This window comes from Lupinus angustifolius, chromosome LG03 (assembly GCF_001865875.1).
Source record: "Lupinus angustifolius cultivar Tanjil chromosome LG03, LupAngTanjil_v1.0, whole genome shotgun sequence".
NCBI lineage: Eukaryota > Viridiplantae > Streptophyta > Magnoliopsida > Fabales > Fabaceae > Lupinus > Lupinus angustifolius.
In genome coordinates, this window is record NC_032011.1 from 24,977,402 (window position 1) to 24,993,826 (window position 16,425).

Below are 16,425 nucleotides of genomic sequence, written 5' to 3' on the forward strand. Positions count from 1 at the left end.
TACCCCGTTCATTCCTAATTATCTTTGACTCTTCAAAACATGATTCTTGAAATAGAATAGTGCCAAAAGAAAATAAGGGTGGAAAAAAAAGCAACAAGGGCTACTTGTAGAATAATAAACATCACCAAGCACAAACTAAAATATGCAATAGAACTTGCATTCCCCACAAACCCAATTTTAATTTGTTTTTCATACACTTTGTACCTTAACCTTACATACAAGATATGCAATACATACAAAAGTGTCATGATAGCAGCAAAGAACTTTCATTTTCTAACACAAACCTATCCTTTTAATTTGTTGTACATAAGCTTTCCACCTTAACCATACATACAAGATATGCTTAACAGAAGAGTCATGATACAATTGTCTTTTTGTGGCAGATAAGTCAAAATTGGCGCACTTTCTATAATCACTTTTGCCTATAACACTTTGTACTTTACACATGCTTCGTAACTATTTTCCAATACTCACTATATAATGCCTTGTAAATTAAAGCTATGAAGAAGTTGATGGACTGTCTTCTCCTTGTTCATTGTTTGTACATCTTGAAGGTGGACCAAAGATGCTTAATGCCACCTGCAACCAAAAATTCTATATCAACAATGTTCTATGACGGAAACTTGCGGATTAATAATAACCTTGCCAGCAAAGAGAAGAAAGTAGTGTTGTGAGAACCAGACCGTACTGGACGGTCCAACTGGTTTGATCGTTGACCGGACTTGAAAACGACTCTGGTTTACCGTCTTAACTGAGTGAGGGTTGGAGTGCTTTGAACCGATGAAATTCCGGTCTGACCGTGTTAAACCCGGTTAAACCGGATTAACCCGGGAAAGTAAACCGGACGGTTCACTTAAAAATAAATAGAACACTATTCTAATTTTTTGTTTTACTCCAATCCAAAAAAATGAAGAGGTGTTACTTCAATATAATTATACATGATTATTAATTATACAAAATTTTACATTTATATATAATTATATAATTATAGATAAAAATTATTAATTATGTATGAAATCGCCCGGTCAGATCAAACGACTTAACTGTTTAAATCGGTTAAACCTAATACGAGACCTCTTCCAGTTTGACGTCCGGCTCGGGTTTCATAACATTGGAAAAACACATCAACTTTAATTTTATTAAAAGCTAATGCCAAACTAGAACCACTAAAAAAATCCCAGGATCCTTGACTAAACAATACAATTTGGTTAACCTAAGACAATTAAATCTTGGAAATGAACGTGAATTGTGTGCATTCTGTCACTGATTTGCTAAAGACGTATATGATGTGGCAATTTTGTGTGTAAACAAACAGCTTATTGAATTTAACAATACATAAAGAAAATGAAGTGCAATATCTTGTGTAAGATTAAGGTTTATGAAAATCTGGTGCTTTATCATTTAACTTAATGCATTTTCATTCATAAAAAAGACATATTGAGAAGAAAGTGACACTGACCGGCAAGAAAACAAGTCCGTGCAAGAAGCCAAGTAGTACTAACGACAAGTACATTTGAAAGTAATAAATCTGCAAAAGGCAATGGCTAGTTATAGCAAAGAATGTGTGTGCGTGTGCGTGTAAAAACTGAAAATGAACTCATAATACCACAAAAACTTCTGTCCTTGAGAAGCAAAGAACAATAACTCCAACCAGCTTTGTTAATGTGATACCACTGCAATTGCACAAAACAGTGAATCTAGTTCAGAAAAGATTCCATACATAAATTTAAGACAAAATAGTATGTGGATGCTGATGCAGTTGCAAAAGTGACAGTTGCTGTGAAATTGGTATTGAAATCAGCACACTATATCACCAAAATGTGTTGAGAAAGACAAATTTGATTGTTAAAAGGAAAATGGAGCGAATGAATTTGTTAGATTCAAGAATTTGACACAGAATTAATTTTTACTAGAATAATCTGGTTCGGAGACCAGATCTGAAGAACAAACAGTACATGAACTTCACAGGGAGATTAATTAATTCTATGTCAAATTCTTTGGTGTAGCAGAATACTACATGATTTTGTAAAAAGTGGCCAGTAAGGATCATCAACAAATTAGTAACCAATAATTTATTGTACAATTTTTCCACCACAAAATTAGCAGCTGCGACAAAGAGCAGAATGAAGAATATTACTTTTAGCAGCTGTGCCAGTAAGGAAATGAAGGATATTTCCTTTTCTCTGTGCATGCAATGCGTGCAACTTAACAAACTGAACAATAAATTTCTGCTAGCACAAAATCACCTGAATACTGAAGCTCCCATTGTACCCAGTGCCTCCTTCACGCGTCGATCCTTGTCACCACTTGTTACCTGTAAAAGATTTAGTCATGGAAACTTATAGAACTAGTTCTTAAGGAAAAAATGATAATGACATGTAATTCAACCGTTCAAGTATCGTACACTTTGATGATTTTCCTGATATTATTATTACTTAAAAATACATCAAAATGCAATTAGATTATTATAAAAGAAGATCCTATCAATTTAAGTTTTGTGCGAAAAAACTGGAAAAAGACTTATCTCAGAAACCAAAGAATAACAAGTTCAAAGACTTATTTCTCATTAAATTTCAATGAAATCTAGAAGAGAAGAAGTGAAAGATTTAGTTTTTAAACAAGAATATATATATATATATATATATTGGATAAGTCAAACTAGAAAAAGTGGAAAGCAGAGTGATACTGACAGTAAACGAATGAGTCATGTGCACACAAAACTCAACAGCAATCCCCACTGACATAACAAGGTTGACCACCGAAACAGCATTCAACTGTATATTCAGAATGGCCATCACACCCTACAAAGCATAATCTTGTAAGTAAACAAGCTTATTAGGTGATATGAAATTTTTAAAAATCAAACATTGGTATAAAAAATTTATTTAAAAAGGAACTATATGACATATTTCAATTAGCAAAAACGTGGAAGCTCCAGTAACAGTTGAAAGGACGGGAAAATACCATAAGATCAACGACAATCATCACCAACACCAATAAAATGATTGCTGAACTCCATAAACTACAAAAAGGTTGAAAGCAGGGGGGTGGGGGAAGCAACTTAAACCATTTTCTAAAATAAACTAATTCTCACCTGCACGTGATAACCAAGCACACAATAAATACTGCACCTGTTAAATCATTAAATGAGTAGGTGATCAAACAATACTGTACAAGCTCATCAACATGCATAATGAATAAATTGAAGTAGACTGTTTAATCAACAACTAAGTGGTTGCATAATCTCATTATCCTCAAGATCCATTATCTTGACCTTACCCTTAACTCAACAGTTTTTTTCCATGAAAGTAACATTTACAGCAATATGCACAGAATACTGACACAATGGGATCAACGATAATACAAGAGAGAAGCATAGAAGTCTCAATACTAACCAATAGCTATAGCAAGGTTGACCAGTGCAGTCTTCCATATATTTAGGTATTGCTCGAAAAAAATATAAAACACAGAATATGGGAAGATCTCAATCTGCACCAGTAAAAAGAATGTTAGTTTGGGGTTTTGGGCATAGTAACATTGTAAAGAGTTTAATCTGCTACTTCATTCTTCTTCGTTCAAGAAATCACAAGGGACAACTATTCTCATATATTGCAAGAAATGAGCAAGTCAAGACTTTCACTCTAAATAGAACTCCATTTGCTTGTACCTTTATGTCTAAGGGCAAAAAATAAATATTGATTCAGCAAGTAGAACTGATTATTACATTACCTTTAAAGAATGAGAAACTTTTGTACAAAACTCTCGAGCAGCCCTCATAGAATTAACATAGTCAACCTAAAACAGTTTTCAGTTAAACCTTGGGCTCTTTGGTGCTACCGTAATCACAGAACAAATAATATAGAAATACTACCTGCTTGTTGAGGGGGGTATGATATGTACGGAATGATGATGCTTGTATTATGCCACTTTCATAGCCTGAAAAACAGAACATGGCCAAATAATTCATACCAAAGTCAGATGATACACACTCTCAAACTTATACTGGTTCAAGGGGAAGCCCATGTCTAAATTTGACTTAAACGAGAGAAGTTGAGCAGGACATAAAAATAGTATTTGAACACAAGGAAATAATCGTTAAATCAGCAAACCTTTCAGGTCAACACTGCTTGTGTAAGCTCCATGACCACCTTTTGCACAATCAGCAGACGGCAGAGCACTAAGAAACCATGGCAGTTTCTCCCTAAACTGTGTTGTAGACGGACGATCATTGTCGAGATCTGAGTGATGGAAGCACTGAACAATCCACATATCATTTGATTGAAGCCTCAAACAGAAACAAGAAACCATTCTAACAATCTAACACATCATATGAAACATTCAAACAAAAATCAGAAGACACGTCCATTTACCGTTGTGCAATCTTTACATACTCCATCTGAAACACAAGAACCATCACCAACAGCACAGCAAGGAGGCTGGAAAGAAAAATTACTTCGTCAGATACCCTTAAATCTTTATATGCCTCAACTGTTTCAGTAAAATCTTATCCTACACATGCACTTGTTTTCTGCTAAATTTTATTTACTGATAAAGCAAAATCTCATTCTCCTGGTAGTGATCCCATTCCTTTGCTATTACTTAATTCTTCTTTGAAAATATTCATAAATTGTACAACTACGATGGAGACAAAATAAAGTAACTAAACTGAAAATATTAGGTCATGCACATTATATAAATCCATGAACATTAATCATATTGCTACATTGAGTGTATTCGTACTGATCATGACAAATTCTCTATGAAATCACCATAATCATAATCATATATGTAGCAAGAATCCTATCATAAAACATGCAAAAAAACATATTTCCAACAGAATTGGGATTTGACAAATAAATCAATAGTTTACTAATGTGTGAACCAGACCTGATCATCCGGGGGGCAATAACTCCCATTCATGAACTTCCTGCAGCACCCAAATGCTTCTGGAGATAACCACACAAGAAAATCATCAAGCCACGAAGCAGCTGGCTTAGCTATATAACTTGTATCTGGTACTAGGGCTGCTTTAGCAATCTACAAGGTAAAATGACAACACCCATAACAAGGATGTTCGAGTTATTGCAGATATGTAGGGAAACTAAGGGGAAAACAACAACTCAAACAAATAGTTAATGCAAACAAGTGGACGGATAGCATGCACTGTCAGGTCAAGCTGGGCAAACAATACTCGTCTAGTTTGAGACTGGAGAGGCTAGGTTTACAAACAATACCTGCTCTGTAACGTGGGATTGATTATATCTTCTTATTGTTTGTATTTGCCAAAACTATTTTAAGCAACGAAAAAAGTTGGTAAACACAATTCAATTCCCCTTCTTGTGTTAACTTTGTTTATTTTAGGACTGATATGTTTTCTTGCATGGCCTCCCCTAGTTTTTAGGTATTTTTTTGGTCTGTTGTGAGGATGTGTTATCCTTTTCTTGTATTCTTCTCTCTTAGTATCAAATAATATTTCTTTTTATATAGAAAACACAAGAAAACAACTACTAATGGTTTACCTCATTTAAAAGAGAGGTTGAATTGTAAGGTCCAATGTCCCACAAATAAGCAAAATCCACGGATAAATGTCACACACACAATTGTGTGTATATATATGTGTGTATATATAGGTGTTTATATATATATATATATATAATAGCTTACCTCATTTAAAAGAGAGGTTGAATTGCATTTGCTGATGGAGCAAAGCTCGTTTGTATGCGTTGATTCAGAGCTGCGAGGAAATAACATTAGAATGAATCATCCTCAACATTATAAGTGCTAAGAGAAGGTTAAGCATTTCAATTTCAGACATGAATAGGAATATAGGATAAAAATACCTGTAGTTGTAGTTCTTTACAACAAAATACAAAGGTGGTCCAATCCTGAGATATTCTGAAATATTATTGAAATACCCCTGCAGGAGGACATATATATAGCTTCCATAAATGCACAACGATAGAAAAAGATGGAGAACATGAGGCTGAGTCAAAATAGTAAACCTGAAGATATGAGTCTCGAGGAAGAACAATGTCCTGCTCCAAACCAGGTTCAATTCTAGTGCTTAATGCCTATGTGATTCAGATGAAAACAAATTACAAAAAACGGGAAGAATAAAGATAGGAAGGAAGAAAACAATGCATTAGAAAGCGCAAACATGTATGGTTTAATTAATCTCAGAGCTAAATAAACAAATCTGAAGACTTACAATGCTAGCCAATGTAAATGCCGTAAAAATAGCAATGACAACTATTTTTACTCCCCAAATACTCAGAATGGGTGCATGAACCTCCTGAAAAGGGAAAAATAAATCAGCAGGATAGTAAAACTAACGAACATCATAATGAAGTCAACACCAATAGTTCGACAAAAGAAGTTATATAATATAAAAAGTATGCAAAAAAGTTTAAATATTAAAAAGAGGTGCTTCAAGAATTTATAAATAATACCCATCATCTTTAGTCCTCTATTAATTACCAGTGGCTAACAATTGCTAAAAAAAGGTAATGCTAATTACCTTCATATATCGAGCCAAGAAACCAGGTTTACTTTGTCCAACACCTGAGATGTTTTAAAAATACAAACTTCAATAGAAGTCATTTAAAGCAACAAATCTTCTGTTGGAGGTACATCCGTACATGTTCATTTTGGTCCTCAAAATATACATTATTAGAGAAAAAGTGGGAAAACTTACAGTCAAATTGAAAAATATGCAGTGATAAAATATGAACGTTCCGTTGCTAAACTTAGATTAAAATTTTAGTTATACCTTTATCAAAATCCACATGCATTGAATGCACTTTTATGCATGGAAAACAATCAACTCTCTTATCCTCTGCTCTCAAAGAGTCAAGAACTATCAGAGCAACAAAAGCAGTAACTTGCAGGAGAAAGTCCAATAGAACAGCCAATGCTGTGAAAGAAAGCGTGAAGGAAAGCTAAGGATTAGTGGTTGACACAATACTTCAAAAGTATAAGAAGTTCCAAGAGGATAAAAACTTACCAGCAAACATGGAGAACACACGGCATGCAGGCATCGAAATAAAGCTCCCAACTGCAAATGCTAAAACCTCTGCTAGACTAGCCAATGTTATTGATGGTCCAACTTCCACGAGTGCATTGCTTATACGTCCTTCTAAAGGTAAATCCAGTTGTTGCCTTTTCACAGCATGAACAAGGATACACATATTATCCACACCAACCTAATGCAAAGTGATTCCGGAAACCAAACAGTATCAAAAAAATGCTAAGCCGTAAGCATAAAAAATAATAATGCGTTGGTCAATTGGAATATGTCTTAATTTGAGAGGATCAGTTACCCACTACTGAATTTTTCTGCTACAAAATAATTGGAGGTATGTCATCATACATAACTTTAGATAGTTCAATTATGATACAAACTGTGTAGCAGTGAATTATATATTTGGACAGGAAGGAGCACATTTATCTATAGGACAATTATACTTCCATTCATGTTGTTCATCAGTCTTGATTGGAGCAATTATATATTATAAGACAAAGTACAATGAACAATTGATGTTGTTCATATGATTTAAACAGGACAATCGTGTACTACAGGACAATATTACACTATCATCTTTATGTTAGCGATAACAACATCACCACCAATATACACCACAAACAACAACAATAGTTATAAATATGTTTTACTATCATCTTATAGCTTTGAAAAAAAGAAAACTTACAGCTAGCACAAGAAATGGGATAACTTCCATGATGATCAGTGTAGATTTTACACCAAGTGCACTAAAAAATCCAACTGATCCAAGGACAGACAGCATAACAAGCATTACTCCTGCAAGACCAAGCAATACCTGTAATCCAAAATTATACAATTAGATATTTAGGTACATTGTTGACACCGATTCCCATAAATATAAGCTTCTTCAAATCAGATATTAATTCCATAGCACAAAGAAGGATTCGGGAGTAGGGAAGCTAATGACAAAAGTGAGGGAAAAGAAAGATGGCTTGATACTGTGGTTGAGACTGCACCTTAGATGAAATATAGAAAGAAGAAAGATGTGGTGCATCCCCTAAAGCAAGAGATATATAAGCAAACATCACGAGATAGCTAATCTGCAATAAAATGAAGTACAATACAAAGATCAAAATTTTACACCCATAAACAGAGAATGTTGCAAATATTTTTGAAATACTTGACATATAACTCATTTACATAATTCCACAAACATGCCTCAGAGGCTCAGACAAAATATTTAGCTTCCTCTTTCAATATTATTTTGGAAAAAGCAAATATCAAAATAAAAAGAAGGGGATATTACCAATATAGTAATAGCATCTGCTGTACTTTCTCTTTTTAACTCTTCCTCAATCGAGCTTTCAGAGGAAAAAGCAAGTGTCAAATTTCGTGATTGCACCATTGGTAAAAGCTCATCCTATCACAAAGGACATAATTAATACAGGAAAGCAGGAAAAATAGAGTAAATGGTAGAATTGGCAATGGACCAATTGCAGGATACACGTCCATGTCACATCACAAAGGACAAGCAGACAACTATTATAACACTGCATTTTTTACTTGTTCTTTCTACAGGGGAGGGTCTTGGGGTAAATTTCAACCAAGTGTAAGACTCACCTGGAACCAAACCCGCATCAACTACTTCCTAGGGATGGATACCATTGCAGCAACCTTGACCTAGTTCCTTTCTGAGGAAGCAAATGGGCTACTATAGCTTAAAAGTTAAAATATAGAGTAGACCAACTATGAGGACAAGTTTCTATGGGGACTTGATTCATAAACAGACCAAACGACCATGAAGGTATCAGTGACTCATCAATGAGAATACACAAGTATAAATATAAATACCTTCACCAACTGAATAAACGTCTTCTCCCAAGCAACTGCATTAGTGGTTTCATTACCTTCTTCATCAATAGCATTATTTACTGGATAGGTTACGATAAACGCAGACGCCTGTCTTGAATAAGTCATGGTATAGTTATCATATGCTTGACGAAATCAAATTTATTCAGAAGCTAGAAGGGTAGAGAAAGTACCGCAGAATAATCATTCCCAGAGAAACCTCCTAACACAGTGCTTGGATCAAGAGGAGCTTGAAATGCACTCATACATTGGTCTGCTGAGGTATAATGCTGAACATACATAGTTATAAAATAATCAAATCATTTTGCATTGATTTTATATACATAATAGTGTAACTGTATGTGTCATGGACAAATTTTCAAATTGACATCTCCAGATGGCAAGAACCAGAAAATACCATATCACTGATATCAGAAGAGGAGGCAAAGGTTTATTCATCATTGCTATAAATCTAAAATTGATGCAATGTGTAAAGGAGTACAGACAAGAAACACTAGCCATGCACGCCCTCTCCCCAAGTTCCTCAAGACATAATCAATACCGTAACATTAAAAAGGATTTTGATCAAAATGACACCCTCCGAAATGCATGTACCGACCAATGCAATATATAATTGAGTACAAGCGAGAAACTCCAGCCATGCATGCCCTATCCCCAACTTCCCCAAGATATAGTCAATCAAGTAACATTCAAAAGGATTTTGATCAAAATGACACCCTCCTAAATGCATGAGACCCACTGGTAAATATTCTTCGAACAGTAATTTTCTGTGATATCATATTAGAATAAGAGTTAGAATATGGAACAAATGCAACAGAGAATGTACTCCCAGTAGCTAGCCAGGTTCTTAATCACTCATTGTTCAGAGCATGATTTTTTCACAAAGAAAATGACATTATTGATCATTGAATACAATTGTGCAGTCAGACAAATCTTGGGATGTGAGCTACTTAAATTTCATAAAAACAGCTGAAATTAAGGACATCGACTGAAACAATCAACTTCAAGATGTAAAGTAAACATTTGGTACCTCAAAACAATAATTAAGATGGTCAACTCCCCCATAATCATCGAAATTTCTGGGGTCCATTTTGAAGTACTGCCAACCAGGGAGGAGAAAAATGTGAATGAAGAGAAGCCAAAGTCATGCAAATTTATTACAATAGTAAATGAAACATTAAAATATTACCAATCAACAACTATACCTGCAGGACACTTTGAGTGGCACAATCTTTGTCCAGTGGCTTCATACAGATGTCTTGGAGAGATATCATCAAGCCAGAATGATTAGCATGGATTGCATCAACCTAACAACAACACCATCAATCCAACATATTCATAAAATATTGCGGTATTACTACTAGATGGAACACTTACCTTTTTCTGTATTTCAAATAGGAACATAATGTTGTCCTCTGACACAATTTTTGGTGATGTATTATTCACATGATCTGGAACTGTTGCCAGTATGAGCTGCAAAAGAAAAAGGCAGATACTCATTCATCAAAATAGATGAGAACAACAAATCTTGCATGAATATGATTACACATTGCCCCATGTTGCAGAAAGTATACTAGTTTTGACTTATAAGGAAGATCAAATTAATTTCAACATTAAGCTATAAAAGAAAAAATCACAACACTGCTTAGCATGGATTGCAGTCATACAGGTATAACTATATAGCTTCATCACTTCATGCTATTTTGACAAGGAATGCATCCTGGCAAAGCTTTAATAAAGAAAAAAGAAGTCACCAAAGAAAATAATATCCAAAAAACATTCATAAGCCAGAGTGGATGCATATTTATACAGATAATGAACTTGATAAGTTGATCCATGAGGAGGAGTAAACGGAAAAAGGGGGGACAATGTAAAAACCTGTTCAATTCTGTAAAATGGAGCTAGATGGCTATCAAAAAACTGTTTCTCTTGTGCTGCTTTACTCCCAGGTCCTACCCAAAGCTGAAAGGTGTAGGAAGTTATTTCCACAAACTCCGAAATAGAGTAAAATAAGTATACATATATATAAGAGAAAAGAGAATTAATTGGAAATCAAGTAGCCTATACACTTAAAATTAAACCATAATAACACAATGTTAATGATACTTCTTGATTCTCGCACGAAACAATTTTTCAACTAAAACTTTGCCTGCATCAAAAAATCTCAAATTATGGCATATCAACCTTATTTTCAACCCTCACTATAAGTCATCATCGGATGTTCAAAAAAAACAAACTTCACTTTCAAACAGGTGGATACAACTTGTTTAGGAAGATAGTAGAATACTAGAATTAAACAGAACATTTTAAAGAATAGAAAGCAACTATCTGTTGCTTACCTTCTCAGGCCGTGTTTCGACCTTGAATCGGATTAGACCTAGACAGAGTAGAAGAACTATAGCCAAAGATGAAAACAAGACAGTAATTGGATTTTTAGCTACATATGATCCATATTTCCTGATCATATTAACAAACATGAGGTCAGATACCATCTATGTGAGTTTATGCATGTTGATAGCAAAGGCAATGGACCTGTAAAAGATTGACATGTATCCTTGCACTGCTGAGAGCTGGACCTCATTTCGGTTTTGTGCAACATCTTGCATCATCTTATCATTATCAGAATTAGGCAAAACAAAGTCAGAGTTGGACAAGCATGCATAAGGAAGAAAAGAAAACAATTTTTGTAAAAGGAGAGATAATTGTCAAACATGACTATAATGAAGACACATTATACTAACATGAACTTGCATTGGGAGGTTCTCATCCTTCTCCCTGTCAAGAGAATGAAGCACACCACCACTAATGATATTAGACACTGGTCTTGTTCTGTATGCCAGTTTTCTTTCCCTTATCCGATGATACAATCCCCAACCCAAGAACACAGAAATCAGTATGATGTATAAGACTGTTAAAATCAAATCCACACACTTCACCTACAGATGTCAAGAGATAAAATTCAAGTTAGTTAAAAATGCACAGTATGCTTAAACCACATTTTATTCATCAAGAACAACAAATAAATGCACCTGGTAAATATCAAAACCCTTATTATATGCTCCCTTACCGTTAAAGACCCAGCTTTAATGGAGCAGGAATCCTTCTTACGGGTGGTTGTTGAAGGTGAACTAGAGCACACTGAAGATGAAGGACAGTCACCGCACGAGCATCCAAGAGAAATATCACCACATGAATATGTTGAAACATTCATAGGTTTCATGCCAGATGACATGGTTGCATTTGGACGGAACGTAATTGCATATGGTGAACCAAGACTATTAAGGGCTGCTTTTCTACCAATAAAAGCGTACCACTCTGCCAAAATCAGTCTCAGTATAAGCATCAAGCCTTTCAAGCTAAAGAGACAATCCAGAGGGACAACGGTATACAAAACTTCAGTTAAAGAGGGACAATCCAGAAAGGTTACCTTGAAAAGAAAATATAATGTACTATAATATGTCTTACAGAATCAAGTATTATACTCGAAAGCTGCACAACATGTTTGTCTCCATCATTGCAATTATTATTATTATTATTATTATTATTATTATTATTATTATCATTTCTAGAGAGTTGTAAAACAAATATAAAAAATGATAAACCATGAATTCTGATGCATCCATCTGCATCTCACTCTTAATTCTCTCCGCTATACACAGCAGCAATGAAAATAAGTTATATATTTCAAAGACATATAGCTTTCCATATGCAGAGCATTTGTGATGCATTAAATTGATTTATGTTTCTACAACTCATCACGGCAACATGAAATGGTTGATACAATCATACAAATATGAGAAATAAGAACGATATATGGTTAAATATTTAAAAATACAATTTACCTCTAAAATTTTGAGCACCTGCCCCAAGAAATTGTAGAGCTAGAGTGTTCATGGTGCCAAACTTTACTTCCTTGCAGGACTCATATAACCCTTCACCAAAAGCATCATTTACAAAATAATCAATCCCTCCCACTGTCAAATTACCACCAACCTGAAAATTGTAACAGCTGAAGTCTATCAGTAATAATTACATTCAAAAACTACTGCAAGAGCAAAATCACTGAAAAGTGTTTTCTCAGTAGTTCAAATTTGTTAAATATTGTACCAAAGAGGAACCGTCTCATACTTTTACTTATAGTTTTACGGCGTCTACAAGCAGATTTTGGATAAAATAAGAAAAATTTATAATATAAGGCAAAGAAAAAATAACAGCTGAAACATATTTCAGATGAATATCTTACTGTTTTAATGAATGATAAATAACAAATTGCATGTATAGTGCAAGATGATTAAATAAACTGAAAGGGGTGTCCAGTATCTTACCTTGTCAACTGAAGTCACATTGATAAATAAACTTTGATTTGGAGAACATGTAAGCTCACAGAACAGATTCAAAAAGTTTCTTAAGCATGCAGGACAACCTACAAGAAAAGGAATTGCCTGCCAGAATGTACAATAAATTAAAAGGAAATACATCACATTGTCAAGAAGCTGGTAATATTGAGGGAAGAGCATGATGAATCAGGAAGATGCGGAGACATATAAAGACAAGCCATTAATAGTAAGTATATTAGTATCCACGCTTATCCATAAATCTTTTAAATATAAATAATGAGAAAACAAGGTTGTAGGGTCAATTCAAATTTTGCTCATGATGAATATGCATCAATAATATAAATTTCAATAAATGGCTTACCTGTTGGACTTGCGTCTTTAATGTGTCGAACTGAGCTTCTGTACAACAAACATTCCCTGTAATTGTTGGGCATAAACTTTGGATCTTTGATGAGAACAAATCATTTGGCTGGGTAAAAAAGAGTTCACGAGATTGTCAAATCTTGAAAGGTTTCAAAGTTCAAGCTAGAAGATGTGATGCACCTATCATGCTTATAAGGACATATATCAAAGTTCATAATGACATTATGCCGTAGAACAGAAAATCTGTATGGATTTTTTTATTTAAAAATATGAATCTATTTAGTAGGGGTTAGTAGCCTGAAAAATAAAAGGGCTCCTCAAATATACCTTCACTGCTGCAGAACCATATGGACAGTTCAATACTTTATCATCACTGCGCTTTCCGCAAATGTCATGCATTGCACAATAGTTCTCAGAATGCCTTTCCCTGTATATAAGAGGAAATGAACTTGATAACTTCTGTTTTATACGTCATAAACAGAAACTCAATTACTGTCCTGCAGGTAGTAACTATATGGACAAGAAAATTATCCAAGTGCTATAGATATACAAATTGCAGAATTGGAGGACAGCTACCCATACATCAATCGATTAAAGGGCATCCACTAGGATGAGGCTCCCACGCAGTAGAGCCTGGGAAGCATAGACTGCCGATTTATGCAATTTTACCCCGACAAACAAATACGCACTATAACATCATCCAGATCACAAGGCAACAAACTTACTAATACGCCAAGGCTCACCCTCGGCATACATCAATTCACAATTATTTTGTAAAAAACCATCCACCTATGCAGCTATCCTTGTTGTAAATTGTGCTATATAAAGAAGGCTTACCCCGAAGTTGTATCGCCGGATGTCGAAACAAGTCTTGTAGCCAAATTGTCTGCTTTTGCTAATGATAAAATTAGACATAGCTGCAAAACATGAATCACGTAAGTCTCAATTAATATAAGCAATCCTTCATACTCCAATTCAAACCAACATAGCCAGAACCACATGAAATAATTAAATCAACTCATGCTACACCAAAACAAATATTGTTTCCATTTATATCCTTCAACAAATAGCTACTAAAAGAGTACAATATCAAAATTCGCAATGCAAAGTTAAAATCTATGACTGACAGTGTAAAGTTTTTTTAGACTGTGAGCACATCATTCATCGTTGATTTGTATTACTTTTGTTTGAGAATGAATGATAGTTAACAAATTAACAATAGATGATTTGCCGACAGTGTAAAAAACCTTACACCGTGTCACAGTGTGTGTATACATATTAAATCCATAAAATTATCCTCTCTTTCTCTCTCTCTCATAAGTAACGAAACAAAGTGATGAAAAATAAAGAGAGAAAATGAGTTTACAGAATATGAATCTAAATAAACGGTAAAGCATTGATTGAAAAAGCGAATGAGAAGAAGAATGAAGTAATTGCCTGTAACAGGAATAGAAAGAAGAAGGAACGTTCCATGTGAGAAAGGGAATGTTGAAAAGTGTTGAAGTTGTGTTGTGTTGTTATGTGAGTGAAGCAGAAAGAAAAAGAATGAAATAAATGGTTTCGGCAATGAGTCAAAAAAGACACGGATTTATAGAATACACTCTTCAAATCATGTCTCACCTATCTTCACACCTCATCATCATCATCAAAGTTTTTGATAATTAAATACCATCACATTCAAACAAGAGATTGTAATATCTGAGTAAATGTCGGCATAAAAATTTATACATTATATCTCATTATTTATTTGTATTATTTAATACTAATTACATAAAAACAAAAATTGAAGATCATTATGAATCTAATTGCTTTGTGATTGATAATCTAAATGTATGTTTTTCATAGTTTCTAAATGTTAAAATGTAATTCTTTATTAATTAACATTCTCTTATTCTAAAAAATTGAAAATTATGTGTGTTTACTAGTGCTACTTTGTTGTTTTATTTTTCTAGTTGGTTCTATTTTGATATCATTATGGATATTATTAATATTTAATTAAATGTATGTGTGTATCAAACTTGATACTTGGAGTCTTAGATATACTTATTTGTTTTTCATGTGAATTTGATTCTTTACAAATGAACAATGTGTTATTTTGAAATAGACATGTTTTTTTGTGAATTATATTTGACACTTTGAAAGTGTCATAGACTTATTAAAAAAATTGTAGTATTTATGCATTGGGTATAAAGATTTATATATATTCATTACATCATCTATCATTCATTTATATTGCCTTTTGGAAAGTCAATGATAATTAAATATATTAACAATATATAAAACTCATACATCGAAAGTACATACATTTTTTCTCTTTAAAAAATAAATAGAGACGAACTGAAACCACATATAATATTTAAATCGAATGTATTAATGTAAATCAATTAAACCAAATCATTCACTATGTTATTTATGTTTTTAGATGGAATGACTTTTTCTCCAAAATCATATCTACATTGAGTCATCGACCACAAACACTAGTGTCCACCATCATTAGAATGTTTAACTAAACACATTCAATGTAATTATTTTGAACTAGAAGATAGAAAATCTTCAAAGGTTTAACTAAGACTAATACTACTTGCTCTTGATAATTTTATATACTTAGTACATTTTTGTTCATTCAATGTTATGTATAATTCACCCCAATTACTTATATTTTTTGGTTTCTCGTGAGTATTCTCATACTATAGGCAATTATGTCCGAGTTGGGAACATCTATAAGTATATGTGACCCCGATTATTTTGAAACTGATTAGTCCATTACTTCACGCAAGAAACAACTCACTTTAATACAAAAATGGATATAATGGTAGATATTATGCCAATTACCTTGATGACACCCATATTGGTTAA

The 16,425-nt window shown here is 33.7% G+C and overlaps 1 protein-coding gene across 3 annotated transcripts; it reads right to left on the reverse strand.

The window, feature by feature from the left end:
• LOC109343999 (Niemann-Pick C1 protein-like) lies at positions 143–15,140 on the reverse strand. Of its 3 annotated transcripts, XM_019582555.1 has the most exons (41): positions 15,007–15,140; positions 14,407–14,486; positions 13,897–13,996; positions 13,568–13,675; positions 13,195–13,311; positions 12,712–12,862; positions 11,937–12,184; positions 11,611–11,805; positions 11,402–11,478; positions 11,209–11,326; positions 10,748–10,831; positions 10,247–10,342; positions 10,075–10,176; positions 9,900–9,968; positions 9,043–9,138; positions 8,852–8,959; positions 8,307–8,420; positions 8,017–8,100; positions 7,707–7,835; positions 7,004–7,202; positions 6,770–6,913; positions 6,518–6,561; positions 6,209–6,292; positions 6,003–6,071; positions 5,841–5,917; positions 5,665–5,734; positions 4,888–5,037; positions 4,371–4,436; positions 4,110–4,254; positions 3,872–3,936; positions 3,730–3,795; positions 3,396–3,489; positions 3,095–3,131; positions 2,965–3,022; positions 2,691–2,801; positions 2,247–2,314; positions 1,607–1,673; positions 1,460–1,528; positions 503–579; positions 408–460; positions 143–317 (listed from the first exon to the last, which is right to left on the reverse strand). In XM_019582555.1, the coding sequence occupies exons 1-40, from the start codon at positions 15,040–15,042 to the stop codon at positions 457–459; spliced, it is 3,876 nt and encodes a 1,291-aa protein (XP_019438100.1). In that variant the 5' UTR covers positions 15,043–15,140; the 3' UTR covers positions 143–317; positions 408–456. The 3 variants fall into 3 exon arrangements, with proteins under 3 accessions (XP_019438100.1, XP_019438099.1, XP_019438101.1); XM_019582554.1 differs by having other exon boundaries at positions 270–460; XM_019582556.1 differs by having other exon boundaries at positions 270–579; positions 11,617–11,805.